Below are 21,423 nucleotides of genomic sequence, written 5' to 3'. Positions count from 1 at the left end.
CAATGTTTTTCATTTTTCACCATTTGGATTTTGCTTTTTTTTTTTTAGATTTGTAGCTAAGTTAAGTACTTCATGTTTTTTTGGTGGGGGGGGGATGTTATTGTAATTTCCAATCGTTCATACAGAAATAAACAGATTTTTGTATGATGACCTTGTATCCTGCAATCTTACTGAACTCACTTATTCTGGCAGCATCTTTCAGATTACTTAGGGTTTTCTATACATACAATATTGCCTGTGAATGGAGTTTTATTTTACCCTTCCCATGTGTACACATTTTCTTTTCTTGCCTTACTGTCTAGGACCTCTGGGAGGATGCTGAATGGGAATGGTGAGATCAGACATCTTGGTTTTGGAGAAAAAGCACTGTCTTTTATCAGTGAAAATAGGTTAACTGTAGGTTTTCTGTAGGCACCCACTATAAGAGTAAAGAAGTTTCCTTCTATTCCTAGTTGGCTAGGAGTTTTTATTTTGAATGGTTGTTGAATTCCATCAAATCCTTTTTCTGCAGCTACTGAGATGATCATATGGTTTTTCTTTAGTCTGTTGATATGGTCAGTTATAGGATTAATTTAAAAGTGCTGAATCAACTCTGCATTCTTGGGATAGAATCCACTTGGTCACCAGTGTAGAATTTATTTTATGTACTGCTGCATTTTATTTATGAATATTATGTTAAGGATTTTGGGTCCATGTTCATGAAGAATACTGGCTTGTAGATTTTTATTCTCTTAATGTCTTTGACTGGTTTTGGTAACAGAGTAATGCTGCCTCCATACAACGAAATGGAAGTACAAGAAGTCTTACTTGCTCTTTTTTTTTTTTATAAAGCTCTCTTTGTAATTAAATGTTATATTTTAATCTGTCCTGAATTATGAAACAAACAATTGTTCTTTTTAAAAAATTCAAAGAGCTGTAAGCATATAATGTAAAAAGGACAGTCCCTTGCCCTGATTCCAGTCCTACCTTCTAGAAGTAATCGCATGAAGAGTCACCTTCCAAGCTTCCTCTGATGCTTACACAAATCTATGGAACCACAACATCTGTGCACATGTCTTGGACCATCATGTTATTTGACCTACTATATCAAGGACATCCCATTAAAGCCTCACACAGAGATGAAGCTCACTGACTAATGTCTATGTCTACTACACAGATGAATCATTTTTAACTGTCTCCTTACTAATATTCTTTTTGTTTTCAAAATTTTGTTATTACAAATAATCTGTAACAGCATTTCTTGACAAAAGTTATTACATACCCGTGTAGTAGTGGCTTTACGATCTGCTTCGCAGAGTGGGATTGCTGGTTTCTGTGCTGTGCTCACTTGTGTCTGACTCTGTGATGCCATGGACTGTAGCCCACCAGGTTCCTGTCCATGGAATTTTCCAGACAAGAATACTGGAGAGGGTTGCCATTTCTTTCTTCACCTGCTGGTTTCTAGGGCCTACGCATTTATAGCTTGGATAGCTACTACTGAACTGCCCTATACCAAGCTAGTATTTCATCAGCCACCCATAGTGTGTGAGACTTTCTATTACCCTATACCCCCCAGTAATCCATCCTCTTGTTAGAAATCAATCTTTGAAATTTACCAACCTGAGAATGAAAAAAGAATTCATATTATTTTTATAATCAGAACAAATTTCAGTATGCCTCTACTTTTTAAGCACAAGACAGACCATTTTTAATATCCTGCCTAAAGTGAGATATGAACTCTGGAAACCAAACCAGAGAAGAGAGATGGGGTGCCATCAATCAAAGGAGAACAGTCCAGAATGTAGTTCTTTTTGGTCACACAGACCTGTAAGAAATCTGACTGTGAACTGATAAAAAGTCAGCAAAAACTGTCATTATAGTCATGCTTTGAGTATTCAATCCCACTAACCATTAGTTGCATGTGACTGTAAATATTGGGCATAATTTTATCTGGTGAAAATGTAGTTTCCTATGCTTACCTCTGAAGTGATTTAGAGTTTGGGGTTCTTCTGTCCTTTCTGAGGTACAACCCTAGCCTTGAGCTACCTTTAATTTGCATATGAAACAGGGTAATAAAAAAGTTCTTAATGCATTTTATTGCACAAACGTGTCATTCAATGATTAATTAAATTAATAAAAGAAGGCCCTTATGAATAACACCTGGAAAAAGTAATAAGATTTTTAAAAAAAGCAATGAGATTAAACATGTCCTCTTCTAAAGTCTGGAAAAGGTCTCTAATTAAAGTAAAAGAAAAATCACTTGAGTCCTAAGCACCCTAAGTTGCCAACAGGGATTACAGACAAAACTCACTGTAACAACTTCATTTTCAACCGTAACACCTCGAGCTTGTCATTTCAAGCTACATCCAATGGGAGTTTGTTACCACAAACATGGTGAGTCAGAAAGAACATGCATGCAGCAACTGTTTTCCTGGCTCCTCCCGCAGGCTCCGCAGTGAAAGCTGACTTCATCCTGTGGGGACCTTTCTCCCCTCATTGCACTGAAGGGTCCACTTTGGGAGCCAGCATGATGCACCGGGACAGACCACTGGGCTCACAGCCTCTGTCTCCTCCAGGCTAGTGACACGCGGGACCCTCCCCAGCGGGAATTCTCAGACACACTCCCAGATAGAACACACACAGAGGAGCACAAAGGCAGGGGAACTTGCTGAAAAAAAAGGGGGGCATGGCTCAGACCCAGAGCAGATGCTGGCTGTGGGTAGCACCTGAGTGAAACATGTAAACACATATGTAGGGGTCCCCACAAACGGCAGCCCTCGCCCAAGGAACCTTCCTCCAAGGTCAGCTGATGTGTGCTCACAGAGGGCGCCTGAGTTCTAAGTACCCAATGCCTAGGAAAGGAAAGCAGATCCTTAGGGGAAAAGTCAAGTTTGTGTCTATGTTCAAGAAAAATGTGTTTTGGATTACCTATGTCACTTCTTCCCACAGGAAGAACTGAGAACAGGCATGCCCAGAGACTTCAAGAACAGCAGCTCAGCATCCTACCAGCAGCTTCTGTGACTTACAGTCATTGCAGTTTCAGTGAGATGGTGGACCAGCCACCTAGAGTCTGTGTCGCTTGACCACACTTGCCTGAAGCAGAAGACTGTATCATGGATTTGTTTGTTACTTCTAGACTAGACTCACCCATCTTAACTTCAAAGCAGACAGTATGTGCCACAGATCTAAGGGATGACTTGCTACCCATTGCACCAGCAACGAACCATCTCCTGGGACAAATTCGTGTTTGCTCACTCTCTCCATCCTTAGCCAGAGAAGCCCGAGAGATCAGTGGGAGCAGGTGGACCCAGGTGTGGACAACACACTTGGTTGACTGTAACAGGCCTCAGTGATCTCCTGGGATCATTTCTTTAATATATCTTTTCCCTGATATAAAGGTACATGCTCAGTCGTTCAGTCATGTCCAACTCTTTGTGACCCCATGGACAGTAGCCTGTCAGGTTCTTCTGTCCAAGGAATTTTCCAGGCAAGAATACTGGAGTGGGTTGCCATTTCCAGCTCCAGACTATAAAGGTACTGTGTGCTAAGTGTGGACACTCTGGTCATCTCATGGCCAGTTTATGTCTTGTTTTTTTTTTTTTTCCCTTTTAAGGAAATTTTGTTATGAGCATTTTCTTAAGTTACTAATTTCAAAGCTTTATTTTTCAGTAGCTCCAGTAGTATTATATCAAGTACTTCAACCTTCTTTAACCATTCTCCTCCTGCTGGATATTTACATTGGATTCTAGTTTTTGCTACTGAGAGACTGCTTTTCCTTTACCACCTGCCTCAGGCACTGACAACCATTATTCTGTGTTGTAATTGGCAAAAGCCAGTATCACTACAGAGAAACAGGAAAGTAAGAGAAAAGCTGTAATACAGTCCAAACACTCTTCCTGGAAATTTCTTGGATATATAGCTTGATACACAAGTAAGAATAAGCTGCAGTTTTCAATTTTCCATTATCTATGAGGGGAAAGGAAGGTAACAACGTGCTTTAGACCATCAAAGTCTAAAATGAGCCCCTGCAGTGCTCCCTGTAAAAAGATGGGCACCAAGATTCTGTTTTGATAGCACCACTCTGTCCCACCCTGGCACCCTGAATGTGTGGCCCAAGTCTGCAGTGAAAGGGCATGTCATATCATCAAACTTGGAAGGCAGTGTCCCAGAATAAGCCAGATTAGCCCTAGCTAGCTAGCTCAGTCTGACAGTCCCTAAAGCCCGAAGCGGCTTAAGCCTGGGGAGCTCCTGGGTAACTTTGCCAATCAAGGCAAAATGACACATTTTATACTGGCAAGCTCAGAAAGGCAGCTAAGTGAAGTCAGTTTCTTTTGCTGTTTTTTTGACCGTTAATTCCAGCTTCCATGACAGCAATCTGGTGTCCCCTTAACAGCCATGCTTGGTGGAACAGGAGGCCAGTGGGCACAACAGAGCCCTGTGCCTGCCCCACTCCATGGCTTAGGGCCAGGCCTGCACAATGGCATGTGGGCTGGTGGGAGTCACGGCCCCTGAGGGTCACAGTGAGCAAGCCAGTGGGGATCAGACCTTGAGCTCAGAGCAGAAAGGCCACCCAGGCCTGAGGCCGGGGCTCTGGAGGCCCGTGCTCGCTTTTGAGGAGATGAGGGCAGTGCTGGTTGGGGAATTTTGGCTTTAAATCCTGAGAGCTGCCGACGCACGGCTACCTTCATGACAGGCTGGGCAAAGTACCGCGCACTCCAGTCGCAGAACCCTGTCTGCATTGTGGCCGAGATGAAACTTTTGTGTCCGGCAGTATCATCTGGGTCGTCGGTGGTCTTTGGGGCGTTTGGAAAAGAGGAGAGGAGAAGACAGAAACAGAGTTAGTCATGTAACCCCAACCCTCTCTGTGAGCTTGAGACAGTCCCTCTCTGGAGACCGAGGCATAGGTGTCAGTAGTCAGGTTTCTGAGGACAGTATCTCTATGGTCCTCTCACTTCTGTGTCCTGGTGACCAAGGAACGCTGACTGTCAAAACAGGGCTCGGAGTTTGTGCAAAGAGGCAGAGCGTCCCCCGGAAACGGCCGAGGTAGGCTGGGCTGCAGAGCCTGACACTGGTCCTCAGCACTGGGTCTAGCAGCCCCACACGGGGCCTCTGCTGCCTGGTCCCTGGGCTGTCGCTCCCCCTGGGCCAGTCATACATGCAGGACCTCGGCCTGCCCTGTGGCTCCTCGACAAGGGAGCAGCAGAGCTTCGGCCGTCTGGGACTTCTAAACATTAAAACTAAAACACTTGGTCTGTGGTGGGGTGGTGGGTCAGCTTGTTCTCTGCTGTAGAACCAGTGTGGGCTGGGCTGGCGGGGCAGGGGCTGGCCTCACTGCCCATGACAGGGCTGGAGAAGTGCCCCAGAGAGGAGTCTCTGCTACCCAGAGAGATGGAGTCAGCAATACGGTCTTACCTCCCGCCTGCCGGGGGAACTGCAGCGCTGCTGGGCCAGGACTCACGGACTGTGGGTCAGCCACTCCTCCTGGCTGACTCAGGCAGAGTCCAGCTGGGAGGCTAAACCTGACAAAGGCGCCTGTGGCCATTTTTGCCCCTTGGCCACTGCGGCAAGGGGAGCAGGCGGCTCTGAAGCCAGGTGGGCGGGGCTAGCAGCAGGTGTGGACACCTGTCCACCCCCAACACCTGCTCCAGCTCCAAAGTCAGCCTGCAGGCTGCTGTGACCTTCTACTAAAATCGCTGGACACTGGTGAGCTGAGATGCATCCTTGGTGTATCCAGAATGCCCTCTCTATATTGTGTCCGCTTGGCTGGGACGGCAGCAAGCAGTATTGACAAGACACAAGGCCCCAGCTTCCAAGCCCACCCCAGTATGTTTTCTCACAACTCGGACAAACAAAGGTGCCAATTCCTCCCTGTCCTGAATAGCCTTGTTTAACTTAGCTGCAGAGACCACACCCACCCATGGGGTGTAACTGAATGTTGATGGAAGTTAGTGTTTACAGCCACATCTGTACCTGGTCTGGGCCCTTGTCGAACATCTTCCGCGTCCGGGGGAACTGGTGGGAGTGGGGCGTGTACTGTACCCCTACAGGGCCTGTGGCGCCCGGCCGGCCTGGAGGCAGGTCTCGGCTGACAGGCTGCTTGGCCACATCGTTGGTCAGGCTGGAGCTGCTTGTGCTGGATGTTGGAGGGGAGCCTCTGCCGTTGGGGAAGAAGAAACTGCGTTTTATCCAGAGCCCATTCCTTTGACATCAAACCCCAAGCAACCTCCACTGGTTCCACTCACCCCCAGATCCTGGGAATGGGCTGAGGGTCACCAGCTTGGAACAGCCTCAATCACCTGACTTGCTGATGTGACTTCCAAACCTGAACTGCTGTTGCTAAATTAATGACCCTTTCCAGTTTCTAAGAACCATTCTAAGAACAGGTTCTAAGAACCATCCTCCCCTGAAAACCAGTGCAGCCAGAGGCAAGCTTGGTCAGGGCTGTGAGTCAGCCCTAGGAGGGTGCAGGGCACATGTGTTCCGCTAGGATCCAGTGCACAGCCCTGTGAACACTGATTACGAGGAGGGTTCCAACCTGCTGGTCACTCGTTGGAAGACATGGACCCTCTCTGATAAAATCCTGAATGGAGTCAGGTTCAGTTCAGCTTTTGCTGAACAGTTGTGCAGATAAAGGTAGGAAAGGATTCTATGGGGCTCAGATAAGTGAGAGAGAACCTGCGGACTTGGAGGGGCGGGAGAGGCTGTGTAGGGAACCTCCCCAGACCCTGGGGGGCGGGCTGCCCACCACTCACCCCGCCTGGTGGATGTGGATGCCCTTGTTGGTGGGGCTGGCGGGCGCCGACTGCGTGAGGGAGGAGGTGGTGAGGATGCGCTGAGGCCGGGCATTCACTGTGGCCTGAAGGAGCAAAGGGACAAGTGAGTGGGGTGGTCACTGTGACGACATGAGGCTACAAGACAAGCAGAGGTTGGTGGCTGCTTTTGAGTGGCTTCAAAGTCACAGAAAAGGGCTTTTGGCTGAGGAAATCTCACAGGAATGGAAGGTCCTACTTGAAAATTTCCCCAGAAATGCCACCCTGTAGGTAAAGTGATATTTTGTAGCTCTTCTGGAAGGTATTCACCTACTCCAGTGAGGCTCCAGGGATGCATCCCCCCCGCGCCCATGTGACAAACACGTGACGAAACTGGGCCATGACTAATGAGGGCTGGGCATGCCCAGGCGCCCACTGGGGCAGGAGCTCCCCTGGAAGGAGCAGCTTCCTGGGCAGAGCTGCCACTTCCGGAAGAAGCCTGCCCAGGCTTCACCTCACTGTTCTTCCGCATTTCAGGGCAGGCTCAAAACAACCCCCTGGGGGCAGCACTTTGTGAATAGAGACGAGACCCTGCCCTCTCTCCCATGATCACGTGCTCCAGGAGAACCCTGGACTGGCTACTTACAGAGGAACCTCCCATTCCGGATCATTCTCTTGGCAGTTATGAAGGCCATACCTATGTTCAGCCCACAGGCAGAAAGTTATAGAAAACAAAACCACCAACATACTATCAATGTTTTCCAGATAAGCCTTCACTGTGAAATGAAAACAGCTAGAACTGGATCATAACCAGCCTATTAAAAGGCTGTTTTTTTCTGAATTATAAAAGTTGTATTGTTCATGTTTGTTTTGCTCTGGTATTTACATTATTTGACCTACACACACACACACCACACACACACACACACACACACCCAACAAAGCCTGAGAGCCAAACGATTCCTTTAGAAGTCTAAAAGGAGAAAAGAAATTTAAGCTAAGAAACTAGGTGCCTCCTCAAAATTTCCAGGAAATCAGTGGGAGGTGATGGAGAAAGACTTTGGATTGAAATACAGTCTTTAGCAGAATCCACGACCTTTCAAAGGCTCCCCAAGCCCAGGGGATCTGCTGTTGCCTGAGCTGCAGCCCACGGAGCTATCTCCCCAGGGACCCCCATCCTGCAGGCCCCCATCCAAGGAGGCTCCAAAGGAGAGAAGGTGTGGGCTGGGGGTGACTGACTCAGCCTCCCCACTCTTTCCAGGGGCGGAGGCGGCACAACCCTGGCTTGTTCTCTCTCGGCCTTGAGGGCAAAGAAGACAACCGTGCTTCTTCAGCGCACTTCACACTGATGGCTGCCACACACAGCTCTAGTTTTCCATCTGTTCTAGAAATCCTGAGAGGTGGGCGTGCCACTGGCTGGGGAAGCCCTGTGACTGGTGATCGACTGTAGGGTTTCAGGCTTAGATGATGCTTCTTCGCCTAACATTTCTTATTTGTGCAGCAAACATCCATGGCTGCAGAGCTGCAGTGGTGAGCCTGAACGGACAGTGGTCACGCAGACCCACCTGTCTGTGGGACTGGTGTGGACAGAGGCTGCTCAGGGAGCAGGTGTGGGAGATACCCTCCAGGGAGGCCCCTTTCTGGGCTGGTTGTAGTTACTGTTTCACAGAGAGCATACAGTCAGGAAAGAGTAACATAGAAACACCGGTGTGCCTGCTGGGTGTCAGGTTTGGGCTGTTATGAAGGAGGATGGAGCGTGGGTCTGTGAGGCCTCAGGACCCTGCTGGGAGCATCACTGACCATGAGCACACTTGCCCATGGCTCTCAGGGTGTTGAGATGCCCTGTCATCTTCCCCTCCTTGATGCTGCACTGGAGTCACTGGACCAGCAGATGGGCTTGATGAAGGCCCGAGGCAAGTGCTGAGTCCAGAAGAGGAAGGGCAGTGGCGGGACATGGTCACGGCTACAGGCCAACTCTTCCGAGGGCAGCAAACACCTTGTTAACAGTCAGACTCTAGCTCAGATGTATCCTCTTAGCCCAGTGCAAACAGAACGATTTGCAGGGCCACACACACATGTGCACACGCCAGCCCCACCTGTGCTCCCTGCCCCCTGCCATTAACGGGGGCGGTCTCTGTCATGGGAGCCTGGGCCACAGTAAGACACCTGCTTTGTCTCCAGCTCTGAGCACTTTCTTACTCTGCAGATCTTCTCCCAGAAACATGTTGCCTCATAAGAACTTGGGAAAGTCTAATTCAGGGCAAACACCCTACAGAGACAAGGGTGATGAGGACAGGAGTTTCCTAACTGGATCCTGACACAGTCAGGCTTCAGGACACCAAAGGAGGCTTTTGGCTGCTCTCTCTTGGGGGAGGGAGTGTTTCAGAGAAGTCCCTGTTAACTGCACACCAAGGATCTGGATTCGTGCGTGAGGAATGACTCCCCAAAGGATGGTTCACAGTTAATTCTGGGCTAACTTGAGGCAGGGGACCTGGAAGCCAGAGCACTGAGAATGGACATCTATGAAACACATGACTCTATTTATCTAGAAAGGAATTTTTCTGTAAACCAAACTTCCTAGGTAAATAACGTAAACTTTCTTTTTGGACTCTAAGTCCCAGGTAGAATTCACTTCAAGCAACGGTGGTGACTGTGATGAATTGGCTGGTAGTTGGCAGAGCCCCACTCCTGGGGGCCTGGGCTCCCTCAATCCTCAGCCTCGCAGGAGGAGAACTAGCATCAGTGAAGTCAGGACTGGGCATGGTGGGGAGTCTTCATTTTCACAGAGGCACACTTGAGTCCCACTATGCCTTTTGCTGGGACTGCCTTCCTTTCCTCTATTTCCTTCCTCAAGACTGTACTTCCTCCCTCTCTTGGGCACAGACCCTAATATGCTGTAACAAACATGTATTTTAGAAAAGTTTAATTTTGAATCAATCCTATTCTTGGTTGAAAAAGGAGATGATTGGTCTATTTCTCAGTTTTGTATTATAGAGCGAAAAAACTTAATTCACTGGCCTCTTTTCTATAGACATGGAGAAGACTTCCCACTCCTAGGATGGGACAGCATTCAGGTGTCTCTGTGGCTAGTCATGCAGTAGGATGATGAAGAAAGTGGGCGAGGGGCTCACTGGGGTCAAGGGGAGGTCCATGTGAAATAAGCCACCCAGTGAGCCCGAGAGGGCCAACAGTAATGCCCAGCACTTTTGTATGATGCTGGCAGTGCCAACAGGCAGGAAGTGCAGTGAACGCTGTGGACCTGGGGGTCTCTGCTTCCAGAGAGAGCCACACGTGTGACCACAGGCCCAGGATAAACCTAGGATGTGCTCCTGCAATATCCTCACTGCTCCTTCAAGATGAGCTTGGTTGCTACAGCAGTTTAAAACTGAGTACATGAAAGACTGTGTTATTACTACTTGTGATGCCGCCAGGAGCTGAAATAGCAGCCACAGACAAGAAAAGGAAATGACAGAACTTCACCAGTGAAGAAATATGTTGGTGAAGGAATCGAACACCAAACAAATATGGTGTCAGCAGGAGGCCAGGTGCTGCAGGAGGTTGGGCTAAGTGGGAGGCTAACCCCAGTGAGGTGGCAGCAAATGGGACGGCATGATAACCAGTTTAGAAAAAATAACGGATCAGGAGTGAAGCTGCGAGTAACACTATGAGCCACTTGTGTTCAGGTAGCTGGCAGCCTGTGGATGACCTCTGCATAGTGATTAGGGTCAGATGAGGACAGACACACAGCAAGTCAACTGTGACAAGGGATGATAGTTCCCCGTACTCTTCTTGCAACTTGTCTGTAAGCCTAAAATTTAATCAGAAAGTTATAAAAATCTTCAAAAATGCTATAATGAGTGACTTCTTTCTGGCATTCATTATTGCTGCATCCTATCATTCTATTCATGAAAAGACTGTTGCTGTGCGTTGTGCTAAGTCGCTTCAGTCATGTCTGACCCTTCGCAACCCTATGGACTGTAGCCTGCCAGGCTCCTCTTTCCATGGGATTCTCCAGGCAAGAATACTGGAGTGGGTTGCCATGCCCAGCTGGGAAAAAAGAAATAGCTGTTTTCGGACACTGGGTACTGCAGGCTTGTGGTCTCTGAGAGAAGGGAACTCACTGCCCAGCTCCTGGCCTGCAGGCAGTTCCCGCAGACCTGGCTGTGGTGGGGGAAGGGCACCCAGATAGGCTGGCAGTGCGGCAAGCAGAGGGGGCAGACAGAAGCAGCATGGAAGCTGGGGTGGATGGAAACTGCAGGGCAGAGAGGAGAGGGCTTCCAGGGTCTATAGGGTAGGCTCCTTGAATGTGTGATTAGTTTTCGCTTGAAGGTGGGGTGAAAATCCATAATGGTGGGGAAAGAACCACTGAAAAGTCAAATAATTCCCAGAGCTCACAAGAACAACTGGGAGAGTTTACAGTCCCTAAAGAAGAAAGGACTAAAATCAATGACTTAAGCTTCCATCGTAAGAAACTAGAATCAGAAGAGAAAATTGAACAGGGTAAGCAGAAAAAATGAAGCAATAAAGCTAAAAGCTGGTATCAATACAATGGAGGATGAAAAACAACAGAGAAACACAGCTGACCCTCAGACAGCATGGATTTGAACTGCACAGGTCCACTTAAACACATGTGTTTTTCAATAAACACCCACTGTGGTAGTATACAATCCAGGGATGCGGAGGTGTGGATAAGACAGGCTGCAGGGGGTCAGGGCTGGTGGCCCTAACCCCTTTGTTTGTGCAGGAGTCAACTGTACTAATGAAACCAAAAGCTGGTTCTTGGAAGTTTCCTTGCGTCAGAACGGTCATGAATAAGGGAAATCGCAGGATACCAGTGCTGGGAATGGAAGAGAGGGCGTCGCTACAGGGCACACAGATGTCCCACCCGATGTGGGCAAGTGACACATGCCCCAACACAAGCTACGTGCACATGGAGTTCGTGAACTTCTGAATTCAAAACGCTTGTTCGAAGTCTCTAAACCACGGTGGAGACCTGAACATGCCTGGAGTTCTCTGCATGAATATTCATAACTGAAAACCAGGGTCTTGAGAGCTTTGTGAAGACCGCCCTTCACACGTACCTTGTAGGCAATGCTGTTGAGCACTTTCATAGCCAAGTCAGAAACATCTGGATAGGGGTCCGCAGCCAGATGCAGCAAGACTCTCCAAATTTGAGTGTAAACACTATTGAATGAAACTCCTGGGAAAGAGAAACAGGAGCTGTTAATAACAAGGAGCTGCCACTGTGTGCTTGGGAGGGGGGGTGGAGGCGGCGCAGCCCTTCTGGGATAGCTCCCTCTTCTGATGACCTAAGCACGCCAGGAGGTAGACACTTAAAAGAGCTGGGATTATGGGAAGTTCTGGTTTTGTTATCTGCTAAGGTGCCCGAGATTCAGAAATTCCAGGTGGTGAACAGGCTTGATCACACAGTTTCATCTCTGGCGGCTAGATCTTTCTGAAAGGAAAAGTTAGAAAGGGGCAGGACTTCCTTGCAGGCCTGGATGAGGAAGAAAGCCACATCCCACTGCATCCTTTTTACATGGAGGAAGCTGGACAATTGGTTTGTTGAAAAGAAGTGCCTGTTCAACAACAGGGAGTAAAAGAGGATATCAAACAAGCTGTGATCACATGTCATCTGACCGGCCAGCCCCTGGTTAGGAAGTCCCTCTAGTTATGAAGAATTTAAATACAAGAAGGGCCACTGGAGGACAGTGTTTCTTGATGGACACCATTGTTCAAAGGGAATGAATTTTATACGACATTCAAATCACAGAAGAGAGACGGGAAATGAAGGTTCAGAGTAAAGGTCAGTTTCTCTTGTGTGCCCCATGTCCATGCTTATGGACAAGTCCTGGCTTGCTGCGCCTGACACCTCGTTCATAACGGGAGGCGGCATGGCCCCGGCCGCCTTTCCACAGCGACTGTGGTTCCTGTTTGCAGCGTGATGGAGCTGGAGGAGGCTGACTTCTCACTCGTGTGTGCAAGTGGCCTTGCTCCTCAAGTGACTGCTACAGACAAAATACCTTCCAGGGAGCATTTACAAAAACTCCCATCACCTTATCCTTCCACCCTCATTGTGGGAAAAGGTGCTGACAGCTGCCACAGCCTCTGAATGATTCTGTAGGAGCACAGCTGCCTGCACAGGCTGACCTCCGACAGGCTGGGCCTGGGAGGTCTCTCCCACCACTCCGGCCATAGGACTTCACACTCGCTCTGTGCACGGTCCCGATTCACAACGCCAGGGGGAACGAGGTGGAGCTCGTTCATGGACATGGCTCACTCAGTCAGGAGAAGCGGTCCACGGATGGGACGTTCCTACAAAGACCCCTCACGCTCAGCACAGCCACTGGGCAGACCTCTCTCCTGTTGTTTCTGGGCTCAGACTGACCAGGGCAGTAGCTTCCCTGTGTGACAGAGGCTGTGATGGGCACAGTAAATGTCTGCTTGACTACAGATGACAGACATGTGGTAACAGGGAGACCGAGAAAGGAAGGGAACAGTGGGGGCCAAGGGGCCCATGAGAACCTTAATCAAGGAGCCTCTGGCATGAACATGCAGAAGGAGTACAGGGTGGCACTGGGTACTGAGAAAGGGGTACCGTTTACTTTATAAAATCTGCTTTTATTACTATTGTTGACTCTCTTGCAGAAGATTTCGACTTTGATAGCTCTGTTTTTGATTCAATTTATTGTTTGTTCAGTCGCTAAGTCATGTCCGACTCTTTGCGACCCCATGGACTGCAGCATTCCAGGCTCCCCGTCATTTACTATCTCCCGGAGTTTGCTCAGATTCATGTCCAATAGGGAATAATAAAAAATCTAATTTTTGTCACTGTCTTTGACCACAGTGAATGGTATACGATTCACTAGCGAAAACAGAACAGGAGCCTGGAATTGCCACCCCCTTGTCACTGCTCTCCTGGCGCTGACCACCCCATCTCAGCCTCTCTGTTTTGTGAACTGTCCTGGTTTTACACCTGCTGTCCCTAATGGGAAAGTTCTGAGTTTGTGCAGCACAGAGCTCGGACCCCCCGAGTGTAGCCCCTCGGGGGATGGGGGAGTGGGGTGGGTGCTGCTGGGCTGAGCGAACTCAGACAGGGCGCAGTGTCTGGCACTCACCAAACTCCCCATGAGTGCTGAGAGCCTATTTTCAAGTCTAGACTAAAAGTAATAAAAGATTATAACTAATGGTTTTAGGATTTATTTTTCAGAGCAATGGCCACAGCTTTCTAAATGGCACTGGTGTAGGAAAATTTGCTCACAGCTTTGTGGCCAACTCTGGGTCCCAGAGTCCCTGGGGGTGGGCAAGGCAGCTTGGAGAAGGAAGGTGGAACCTCTTGGAGGCAGGAGCTGTCACTTGTGACCTGTTGCCTGGGTCTTAGGGGTCACCGACCCTGACTTTCTATCGCAGGACTGGGCTGGGTGCCTCCCTGGGAATCAGCCCCCGCATCTGGAGGTTCTGCATTTCCCCTCTTCATAACCCTGACTGAGCCCCTCTGGGAGGATCCTGCCCACCTCTTTTGCTTACTGGACAGAGCCCTGGGTAGACTGGGCAATGCATCTATACAACCCTTTCAGAAGACTCCCCCCACCCTGTCTCACCTGGAGGACAAGGTGAGACATAAGCATGGGGCCTTCCCTCCCCCACTCTGGACATCAGAATGGGGTAAGGCTCAGAGAGGGAGAGACGGAGGGAGGGAGAGAGGGACAGAAGGGCAAAGGGTGGACAGGTGAGGGAGAGCAGGGCAGGTGATGAAGGGAGGAGAGGTTGCCAGCCACATGGGAGAGCAAGAAATAGCAGCTTTACCAAACCTGTTGATTACGCCAGCAATGTCAGAGCCTGATGTGATACTGCGGGTTAAGTGTGTAACATGAAGGCACTTGATGGGTCAGGGACCTCCTGAGACGCCACAGAAAGTCGGGGTAGAGAAGAATGGGTGACACTGCTGTATGGAGAGGTGGGTGCGGGAGAGGAGTAAAGACAGAGGTGCTCAGGCCCCACTCAGGGGCCAGCGGCTGGTCTGGGTGGTGCATGCAGTGGTGGGAGCTATGAAGAAGGCCAGGCAGCTCTCAGTAGGGAGGACCTGAGTGCTGGCCACACCTTGGACTTTATAGGAAATGAGTTTCTGTGATGGTGTCAGCTGGATGGCGGTCTGTGCAGAGCTGATGGTGGTGGTGGTGGTGGGGTCTGCTCTGCAGGGGTGGTGGGGAGCGAAAAGGCAATGCCTAGTCCTGGGGTGGGGGGCCCAGAAATGGAAAGAACTGACTGGGGACACACGCGGAAGTAGGCTAAATGGCTGAGTGGGTGAGAAACACACAGAGGGAGACATCAAAGATTTCAGAAGGTGGTGACACAGAGCCAGGTCCCAGTGCAGATTCACAGACGTCGGGCAGACATGCTCAAGCATGTAGAGACACGTGCGATCAGCCTTTGCTGTGGTGGGGGGACAGCACTTCTCTCGGCAGGTGAGACCTCCAGTGCTCTGGAGACAGTTGGGGGAAGGGGGAGCCTGGGAGGGGCCAGTTTCCTGGGAGAAGATGGGAATAAATGGATGTCCTAGGTTGCCATGGTTTTGAGAACCTCTTTTCCAATGTTCAGTCAAAGAGGCTAAAGAGATCGCTAAAGAGATTGTTCTTTGGTTGAAATGAAAGAAAAAAATTGGCTTTAAACAGGCGAATGCTACCAGTAATGGGATTCTGTGTAGGTTATGAATTTTAAACACTTATGTAAGCACCGCGTTACCAGGTGGATGCCCGCTCTGGCCCATAGTCACTTTGTCTCCTTAGCGCGCCTTCCAGCTCCAGCTCATTGTGAAACTTGCCCACTGAAGTTTTCAAAGATCTGAACCATATACAGATAAAATTCAGTTTTCTCCAGTTTTAAAAAACGTTCAAGAATCTGGTTTAGTATGGAGGAAGGAATCAGTGACAAGGCTATCAAGTCCCTGGAGGACACGGAATGTGGCTGGGGTGGGAGGGGTGGGCTGTGCCCCCTGAGCTTATGTGGCCTCAAATGAAACACCGCTGCTTTACCCCCAAGCTAGCACCGAGGACGAAAGGATCCCCCTTTCCGGGCTGTACTGCAGTGGCGGGGTGGTGGTAGCAGCTAGCTCTGGACCCTACAGTCATCTAGACTCTTACGGGCCCCAGGGAGATGCGTCTTGTGGATTAGTCCTGAGGGCTTTCTAGGGCTAGCAGAGGACCGATCTCGTGGCTTCTGATGGCAAGCACATTTGGACTGCCCTGCCCCTTCAGATCACGACACTGGTGAGTCAGAAACATCAAACACTGTCATGTGATGCCAAGAGGCAGAGGGAGTATCATGGAAACAAGCAAACCACCAAGAACTGAACATTAATGAAAACAGTACCAACCAAATAGGAGGGTAATTAATACTGCAAGTGACTGCAGAAGTGGGAGCAGGGGAGGCTAACGAACATGTGAGCTCAACCTCATTGTAATTGAGGGACATGCAAATGAACAGCACAAGGAGTCTGTTTGTTCCCATCAGGTGGGGAGGCCTGACTGGACCAGCTGTGTGTTGGGGGCGCACAGGAGCTTGTCCTCCTTGGAAAGGAACCCCCTGCGGTCGATCTCCTTCTGTGTGGAGCCAGACCCCACGTGTGTCACAGTGCAGGGTGTCTGCTGCAGCCCGTGCCTGTGCACATTATGGGTACTTACTGTACACCTGGCATGGAATGTGGGGGGTTGGGGCTATGGCAGGTGACAAAGTTCCTTCACTTGTGGCTCTGACATCCCTGGTCAGAGACAGAACCAGACAGAATAAATGGGAACATACATCGTTAAGTCTGCTGGGGAAAAGTTCTCAGGAGGAAAGCAGAGAGACGGAGAGATGCTGAGCAACTGCAGAAGGCGATTCTGGGTTGGGGTTGGGGGAGCCTGGAAGGCTTCTTTTAAGGTGACACTGGAGCAAGACTGCGACTGGACTGAGGAGCAGCCGTGAGGTAGCTGCAGGCAAAGCTCGCCAGCCAAGGGGAGGAGCCCAGGGGCCAAGGAGCTCAACATCACTGAGTGCAGCGGGGAGGGCAGGAGGCGGAGCTGGGGCCAAATCCCGAGTCTGCTTTTTAAAAAAGGAGGAAAAGTCAAGGCAAGGTCACTGTCCACCAACAGGAGAATGGACAAGCGAGTCGCAGCAGATCATGAAAGGGAGCAAACGAGACTCAGGTGAGCAGCATGGACACAGAGCCGCCAGCCGAGTGAGAACAGGGGATGTGCGGCGCCAGACACGACGTGTAAACCCTGGGAAAGGGCGGGAGTTCGTGGGAACCTTGCATGGGGAATGGAGAGGGGCTCTGGGCTCTTTAACTTCGTCTATAACTCCTTAAGTTGGGAACAAAACACACTTGTGGGGGTGTGACACATTGGTCCAAGTCTTTATGGTTGGTTATGCAGTGAGGATACGTGGTAACTTCCCATTCCTCAGTGAGCATAGCAGCAGAACCAGGGGGTCCCCACTCAAGGCAGAACACAAGACCTCTCTGAGCCTTGGCTCAAATGTCAATGTCCAGGCAGTCAAGTAGGAAACTGCTGGGCTGACTGAAGGTGAAAGCACAGATGGGGGGTCCTTGGTTGGTGGTGGGGAGGGTCTGGCCAGGGAACTTGAGTAGGGAAGGGCCGTCTGTGCCCTTGGAGCAGGGCTCTGACCTTGGACCTCACACATGCCTCCTCTGAGGGGCCCTGGGCGCCATCAGAGGCCACACCACCTATTAGATGCTGGGAGCCTCCCCGCCCAGGCCACGACACCCCAAACGTCTCCTGAGGGCAGAACCAACCTGCTCTGCAGGCCTGGGAGTCCTGCGGCCTGCCCAAGGACAACGCTGGCTGCCTGGACGGCTTGGGTCAGACCAGCATCCAAGGGTGACGTTCCTGCCGTCACAGCAAGACGATCCTCATTTCCTCCTCCCACTGAGCATGTCTCAGCACTGCCCACCCAGGCGGGAACCTGTGGGTGCCCAGGGGACCGGTGGAGAAGGGGAGGCTGGACTCACCGATGAGGGAGTTGAGGGAGGAGTAGGAGCTGACGCGGCGCATCTTGTCGATGGTTTCAAAGGACAGGATGTACTCCTCGTTCTCGGGGCTGCCCAGGGTGCTGCTGGCGCTGCTGCTGGTGCTCAGGTTCCCAGGGGAGAAGGCCACCGAGCCACCGGCTGGCAGGGCACCGCCGTGAGAGGGGGCAGTTAGCACACACCCGCTCCATCTCCTGGCTTGCAGGAGGGGCTGGGCTTCCGGAACCAGGGCTTGGGGAGGGTGCTGGGGGCTTAGGACTGGGCATGCCCAGTGGGGCTGCAGGACAATCACTGGCTACCCCCAGTGCTGAACCAGGACTTCTGCTCATGTCCAGGTAGGTAGGAGGGGGTGGGGGCCCGTCTAACAAAAGGTCCCAGAAGATGACCCAGGACCACCCCACTCGAGCACCCAGCCTCTGGGCTCTTACTTTCTTCCGTCAGGCTCAGGTTTTGCAAAGACTTGTTTAAGTTTCTAGCCGTGGTAACGGCGCGGATATTCCCGTAGGAGCTCACGGAACGCAGTCTGGGGGTACAGGGGCTGTCCCGCACGGGAGTCAGACTCCCACCCTCTGGGAGGAGAGAAGGAGAGACAGGGTGAATGAATGGAGGGCTCAGGCCGGAGGCGGCTCGACAGCAGGTGACAGCGGCTTCTTTCTGGATGACGTGACTCTACAGCAGGGCCCTTCAGCTCAGCAGGGTCTCTGCCACATGCGTGCTGGGGCCAGCGGGACAAGGTCATGACCACAGTGAGGGGAGCAGGAGCAGATGACCCTGAGCCATGCTTGGCATTCTGTAAGAGTTCAGCTAGAGAGGCCCCCACACAGTGGTCTCCCCCAGACCCCCATCAGGTGCTCTGGGACCTGCCTGTGGCTGCTGCCCCCACACCAAACAGAGCCAGAGTTGGGGCGGGCTGGGACAGCTGTCTGCTGGCTTGGCCTCCCCTGGACCGCCCCTCACCAGGGCATGCAGGCCGTTCCCTTCCCTGATGTACTAAATGCAGCCATGGTCACATGGCTGATCACAAGGCCTCTTTTCTGCAGAGATGGCTGTGCTGTGGCTTGTGCTCTGGGGCAGCCCAAGATGAAGAAATATAAAGTCAGTAAATGTGAGATGGGGGGCTGCCTAACGCAACACTGTCGTGAGACCTGTGACAAGAAGAAAGTGCGACCTCCAGTCCCTACGGCAGCACCTCCTACCCTTCGAGGTTTCTGTGACTTGATTTCCAAAAAGAGTAACAAGGAAAGAAACCAGGGGGTCAAGGAGGCCCTCTTTCTTGCCCTTTCTAGGTCTTCTGAGAAGACAAGAACTGCAGATATCTGTGTGGCCAGGACTGGACACGTGGGCTCAGGACCCCACAGAATGAGGGGCCTGCTGACAGCTCAGACCGGGGTCCCTGGGCCAGTGAGTTGCATAGGCTCCACCTCAGCACCGTGCCCGCGGTGGCCCTACCTGCGGTGGCTGGAGAGGGCAGCGGGTAGTTTTTCTCCTCTTCCATGAACTGCAGGGCCACGGTGCAGAAATTACTTTCATACTGAACGACAAGGTGACTCAGGGCCACCACCAGCTCCTGCCGGGAGGAGAAGAGACAGAGACACTGACTTGGGGCGGGGAGAGAACTCAGCAGTGAGACGTGCATGCTGGCACTGAGCGCTCGAGCCACCACGGAGAAAAGGCGGGGGTGGGGTGGTGGACAGATGGCACTTGGTGCTGACAGGGGCTGGCCCCTCAATACAGGACCCTCGAGTGTCTGGTGTGGGCAGAAACCTCTGAACAAGCAGTGAGGTGAAGATGAGGGCCTCTGAGGGACGCCCTGGACATCTGGAGGAGAGACTGCTGACTGCTGGGTGTGAGCGGCAGAACAGGGGGAAGACACCCCAGAGTGGGACAGGGAAGAGCTCTTAGGGCCTCCTATGGTCACCACCATGGAGAGCTCTGGGCATTAAAGCAGGACGCACTGGTTTCCAGTCCCCAAAAGGCAACAGGAAAGTTCTACATGACTTCAGGCCCAGATGCCTCAGTCCAAGGGAAGGACACACCTAATCTCTTTTGGGACCCGATGACCTGGAGATCCTAAAAATCACGGGAAATAAACCTGGATGTAGGTTTGTACTACTTTTCCTATCACTATTCAAATGGTTCCCACAACTTTATTTTACTTTTTAGAAAAATACTTAGCAGATGGCCAAAGTCTGAGAGCCCCTTATTGTTCTGTGAATCCCTCAGACGCCCAGGGCCAGGAGAGCTGTGCTGAAGTGTCAAGAAGCTAGGCAGACCCCCCGCTTCTTTCCTACCTCACCCTTACATACTCCTTGGCTTCCCCAGCGTGTGTGTGGGTTTTACTCCCAAACCCACCTCTCTGATCCTGTCTTTGAGACCCAGGCTGGTCCTTCCAACTGCTGACCTGCATGGCCACCGAGTACTCTAAAAACCCACTTGACCTGCCCAGGGCCTGCCACCCACCCCTTTCCATTCAGCCCCTGCCAGGGACACTTGGCTTGTGCCCTCTGGTGGCTTCAGTGAGACCCTTGAATCATCCTGACCCATGTCTCTCTCTGCCGATCCTACCACCCAACCAGACTGTCCCTGAGTCTAACAGTGCTGGGTAACAGGCTGTCGAGGGGTCGCCCACTGGCCCCTCCCAGTGAAGAGGCAGCCTGCCCGCATGTGTGCTCGCTCGTGTATAACTCTTTGCGACCCCACAGACTGTAGCCCACCAGGCTCCCTTGTCCATGGAATTTTCCAGGCAAGAATATAGGCCAAGTTCCCATTTCCTACTTCAGGAAGAAGCCTGAACTGTCTTCAGAAGACACAGGTTTTCCCTTCACTCTGAAGTGGTGAAAACATCTCAGCTGGACCGGTCTCGGACTGTTTGGTCTGGGGAAAGCTGTGAGGGCTGGTCAAACTCCTCCTGCTGGGTGGTGGCTGTGGGCTCCGGCCCTCAGAGGTCTTCAGGCAGGTCTGGCCAGAGCGAGGTTGCTGGAAGGCTTGAGTTGTTCTCAGACCTTGGAAGCATACCAGCACGGTGACCCGGGCCCCTCCAGCCAGCAGCCTCAGCCCATTGCCCAGCAGAGCGGTCCCGCCACCTTCACACTCCAGCCTCCTGCTCACACTGGGAGCAAGCAGGCCTCCTGCTCTGTGCCTTGGCACCTGCTATCTGCTCGGCCTGGGGAGGCCTCCACTTCCGCCAGGGATCCCTGCTCTCTACCTTCACTCTTGTCTCTAAGTTCAAGTTCTGGAGGTTTCCACCCTGCACCATATCCAAGTGCAAGTTCTGGAGGCCTGGTGACCTAGGGCCTGGGCCACAGGTGGGGCTTAACAAGTATCTGCTGATGGAGTAAAGCCTCTTCCCTTTGGACACAGCATAATCTTTAACAAATGGTTCGACTGTTTGGGTGACTTGCCGTCAGGATTCAGGGACATCACGCCTGGTTACACATATGGCCCAAGGGGAGTCGGCTAACGCTCCTCCTGTGGTGGCCTGGAAGGCTGGACCACATGTCTTCCTGGGTGGTCCTCCAGGGCTGCCCCTGCTCCATGTTTCCAACAATGAATTCCTGGCTGACATTTGTTTTCAGCCCACAGCCACCAAGTATCAAGCTCAGCTCCCAGGAGGCTAGGGCAGCGCTGCGGGAAAGGGAGCCGGTCTGCTCTGTCCAGACGGCCTGTGGG

At 51.3% G+C, this 21,423-nt stretch overlaps 1 protein-coding gene across 3 annotated transcripts in view; it reads right to left on the bottom strand.

The window, feature by feature from the left end:
- RPTOR (regulatory associated protein of MTOR complex 1) overlaps positions 1 to 21,423 on the bottom strand; it is a 320,305-nt gene that overhangs the window by 25,738 nt on the left and 273,144 nt on the right. For all 3 annotated transcript variants that reach the window (XM_040244786.1, XM_040244787.1, XM_040244788.1), the window contains exons 18-24: positions 19,204 to 19,321; positions 18,183 to 18,323; positions 17,737 to 17,895; positions 11,810 to 11,928; positions 6,732 to 6,835; positions 5,950 to 6,133; positions 4,662 to 4,772 (exon numbers count right to left, since the gene is read on the bottom strand). In XM_040244786.1, the coding sequence (XP_040100720.1) occupies positions 4,662 to 4,772; positions 5,950 to 6,133; positions 6,732 to 6,835; positions 11,810 to 11,928; positions 17,737 to 17,895; positions 18,183 to 18,323; positions 19,204 to 19,321 (936 nt within the window). The remainder of the gene's footprint in view (positions 1 to 4,661; positions 4,773 to 5,949; positions 6,134 to 6,731; positions 6,836 to 11,809; positions 11,929 to 17,736; positions 17,896 to 18,182; positions 18,324 to 19,203; positions 19,322 to 21,423) is intronic.

This window comes from Oryx dammah, unplaced genomic scaffold, assembly GCF_014754425.2.
Source record: "Oryx dammah isolate SB20612 unplaced genomic scaffold, SCBI_Odam_1.1 HiC_scaffold_8, whole genome shotgun sequence".
NCBI lineage: Eukaryota > Metazoa > Chordata > Mammalia > Artiodactyla > Bovidae > Oryx > Oryx dammah.
Note: the sequence above shows the minus strand (reverse complement) of the source record. Positions and strands in the feature narration are given on the sequence as shown.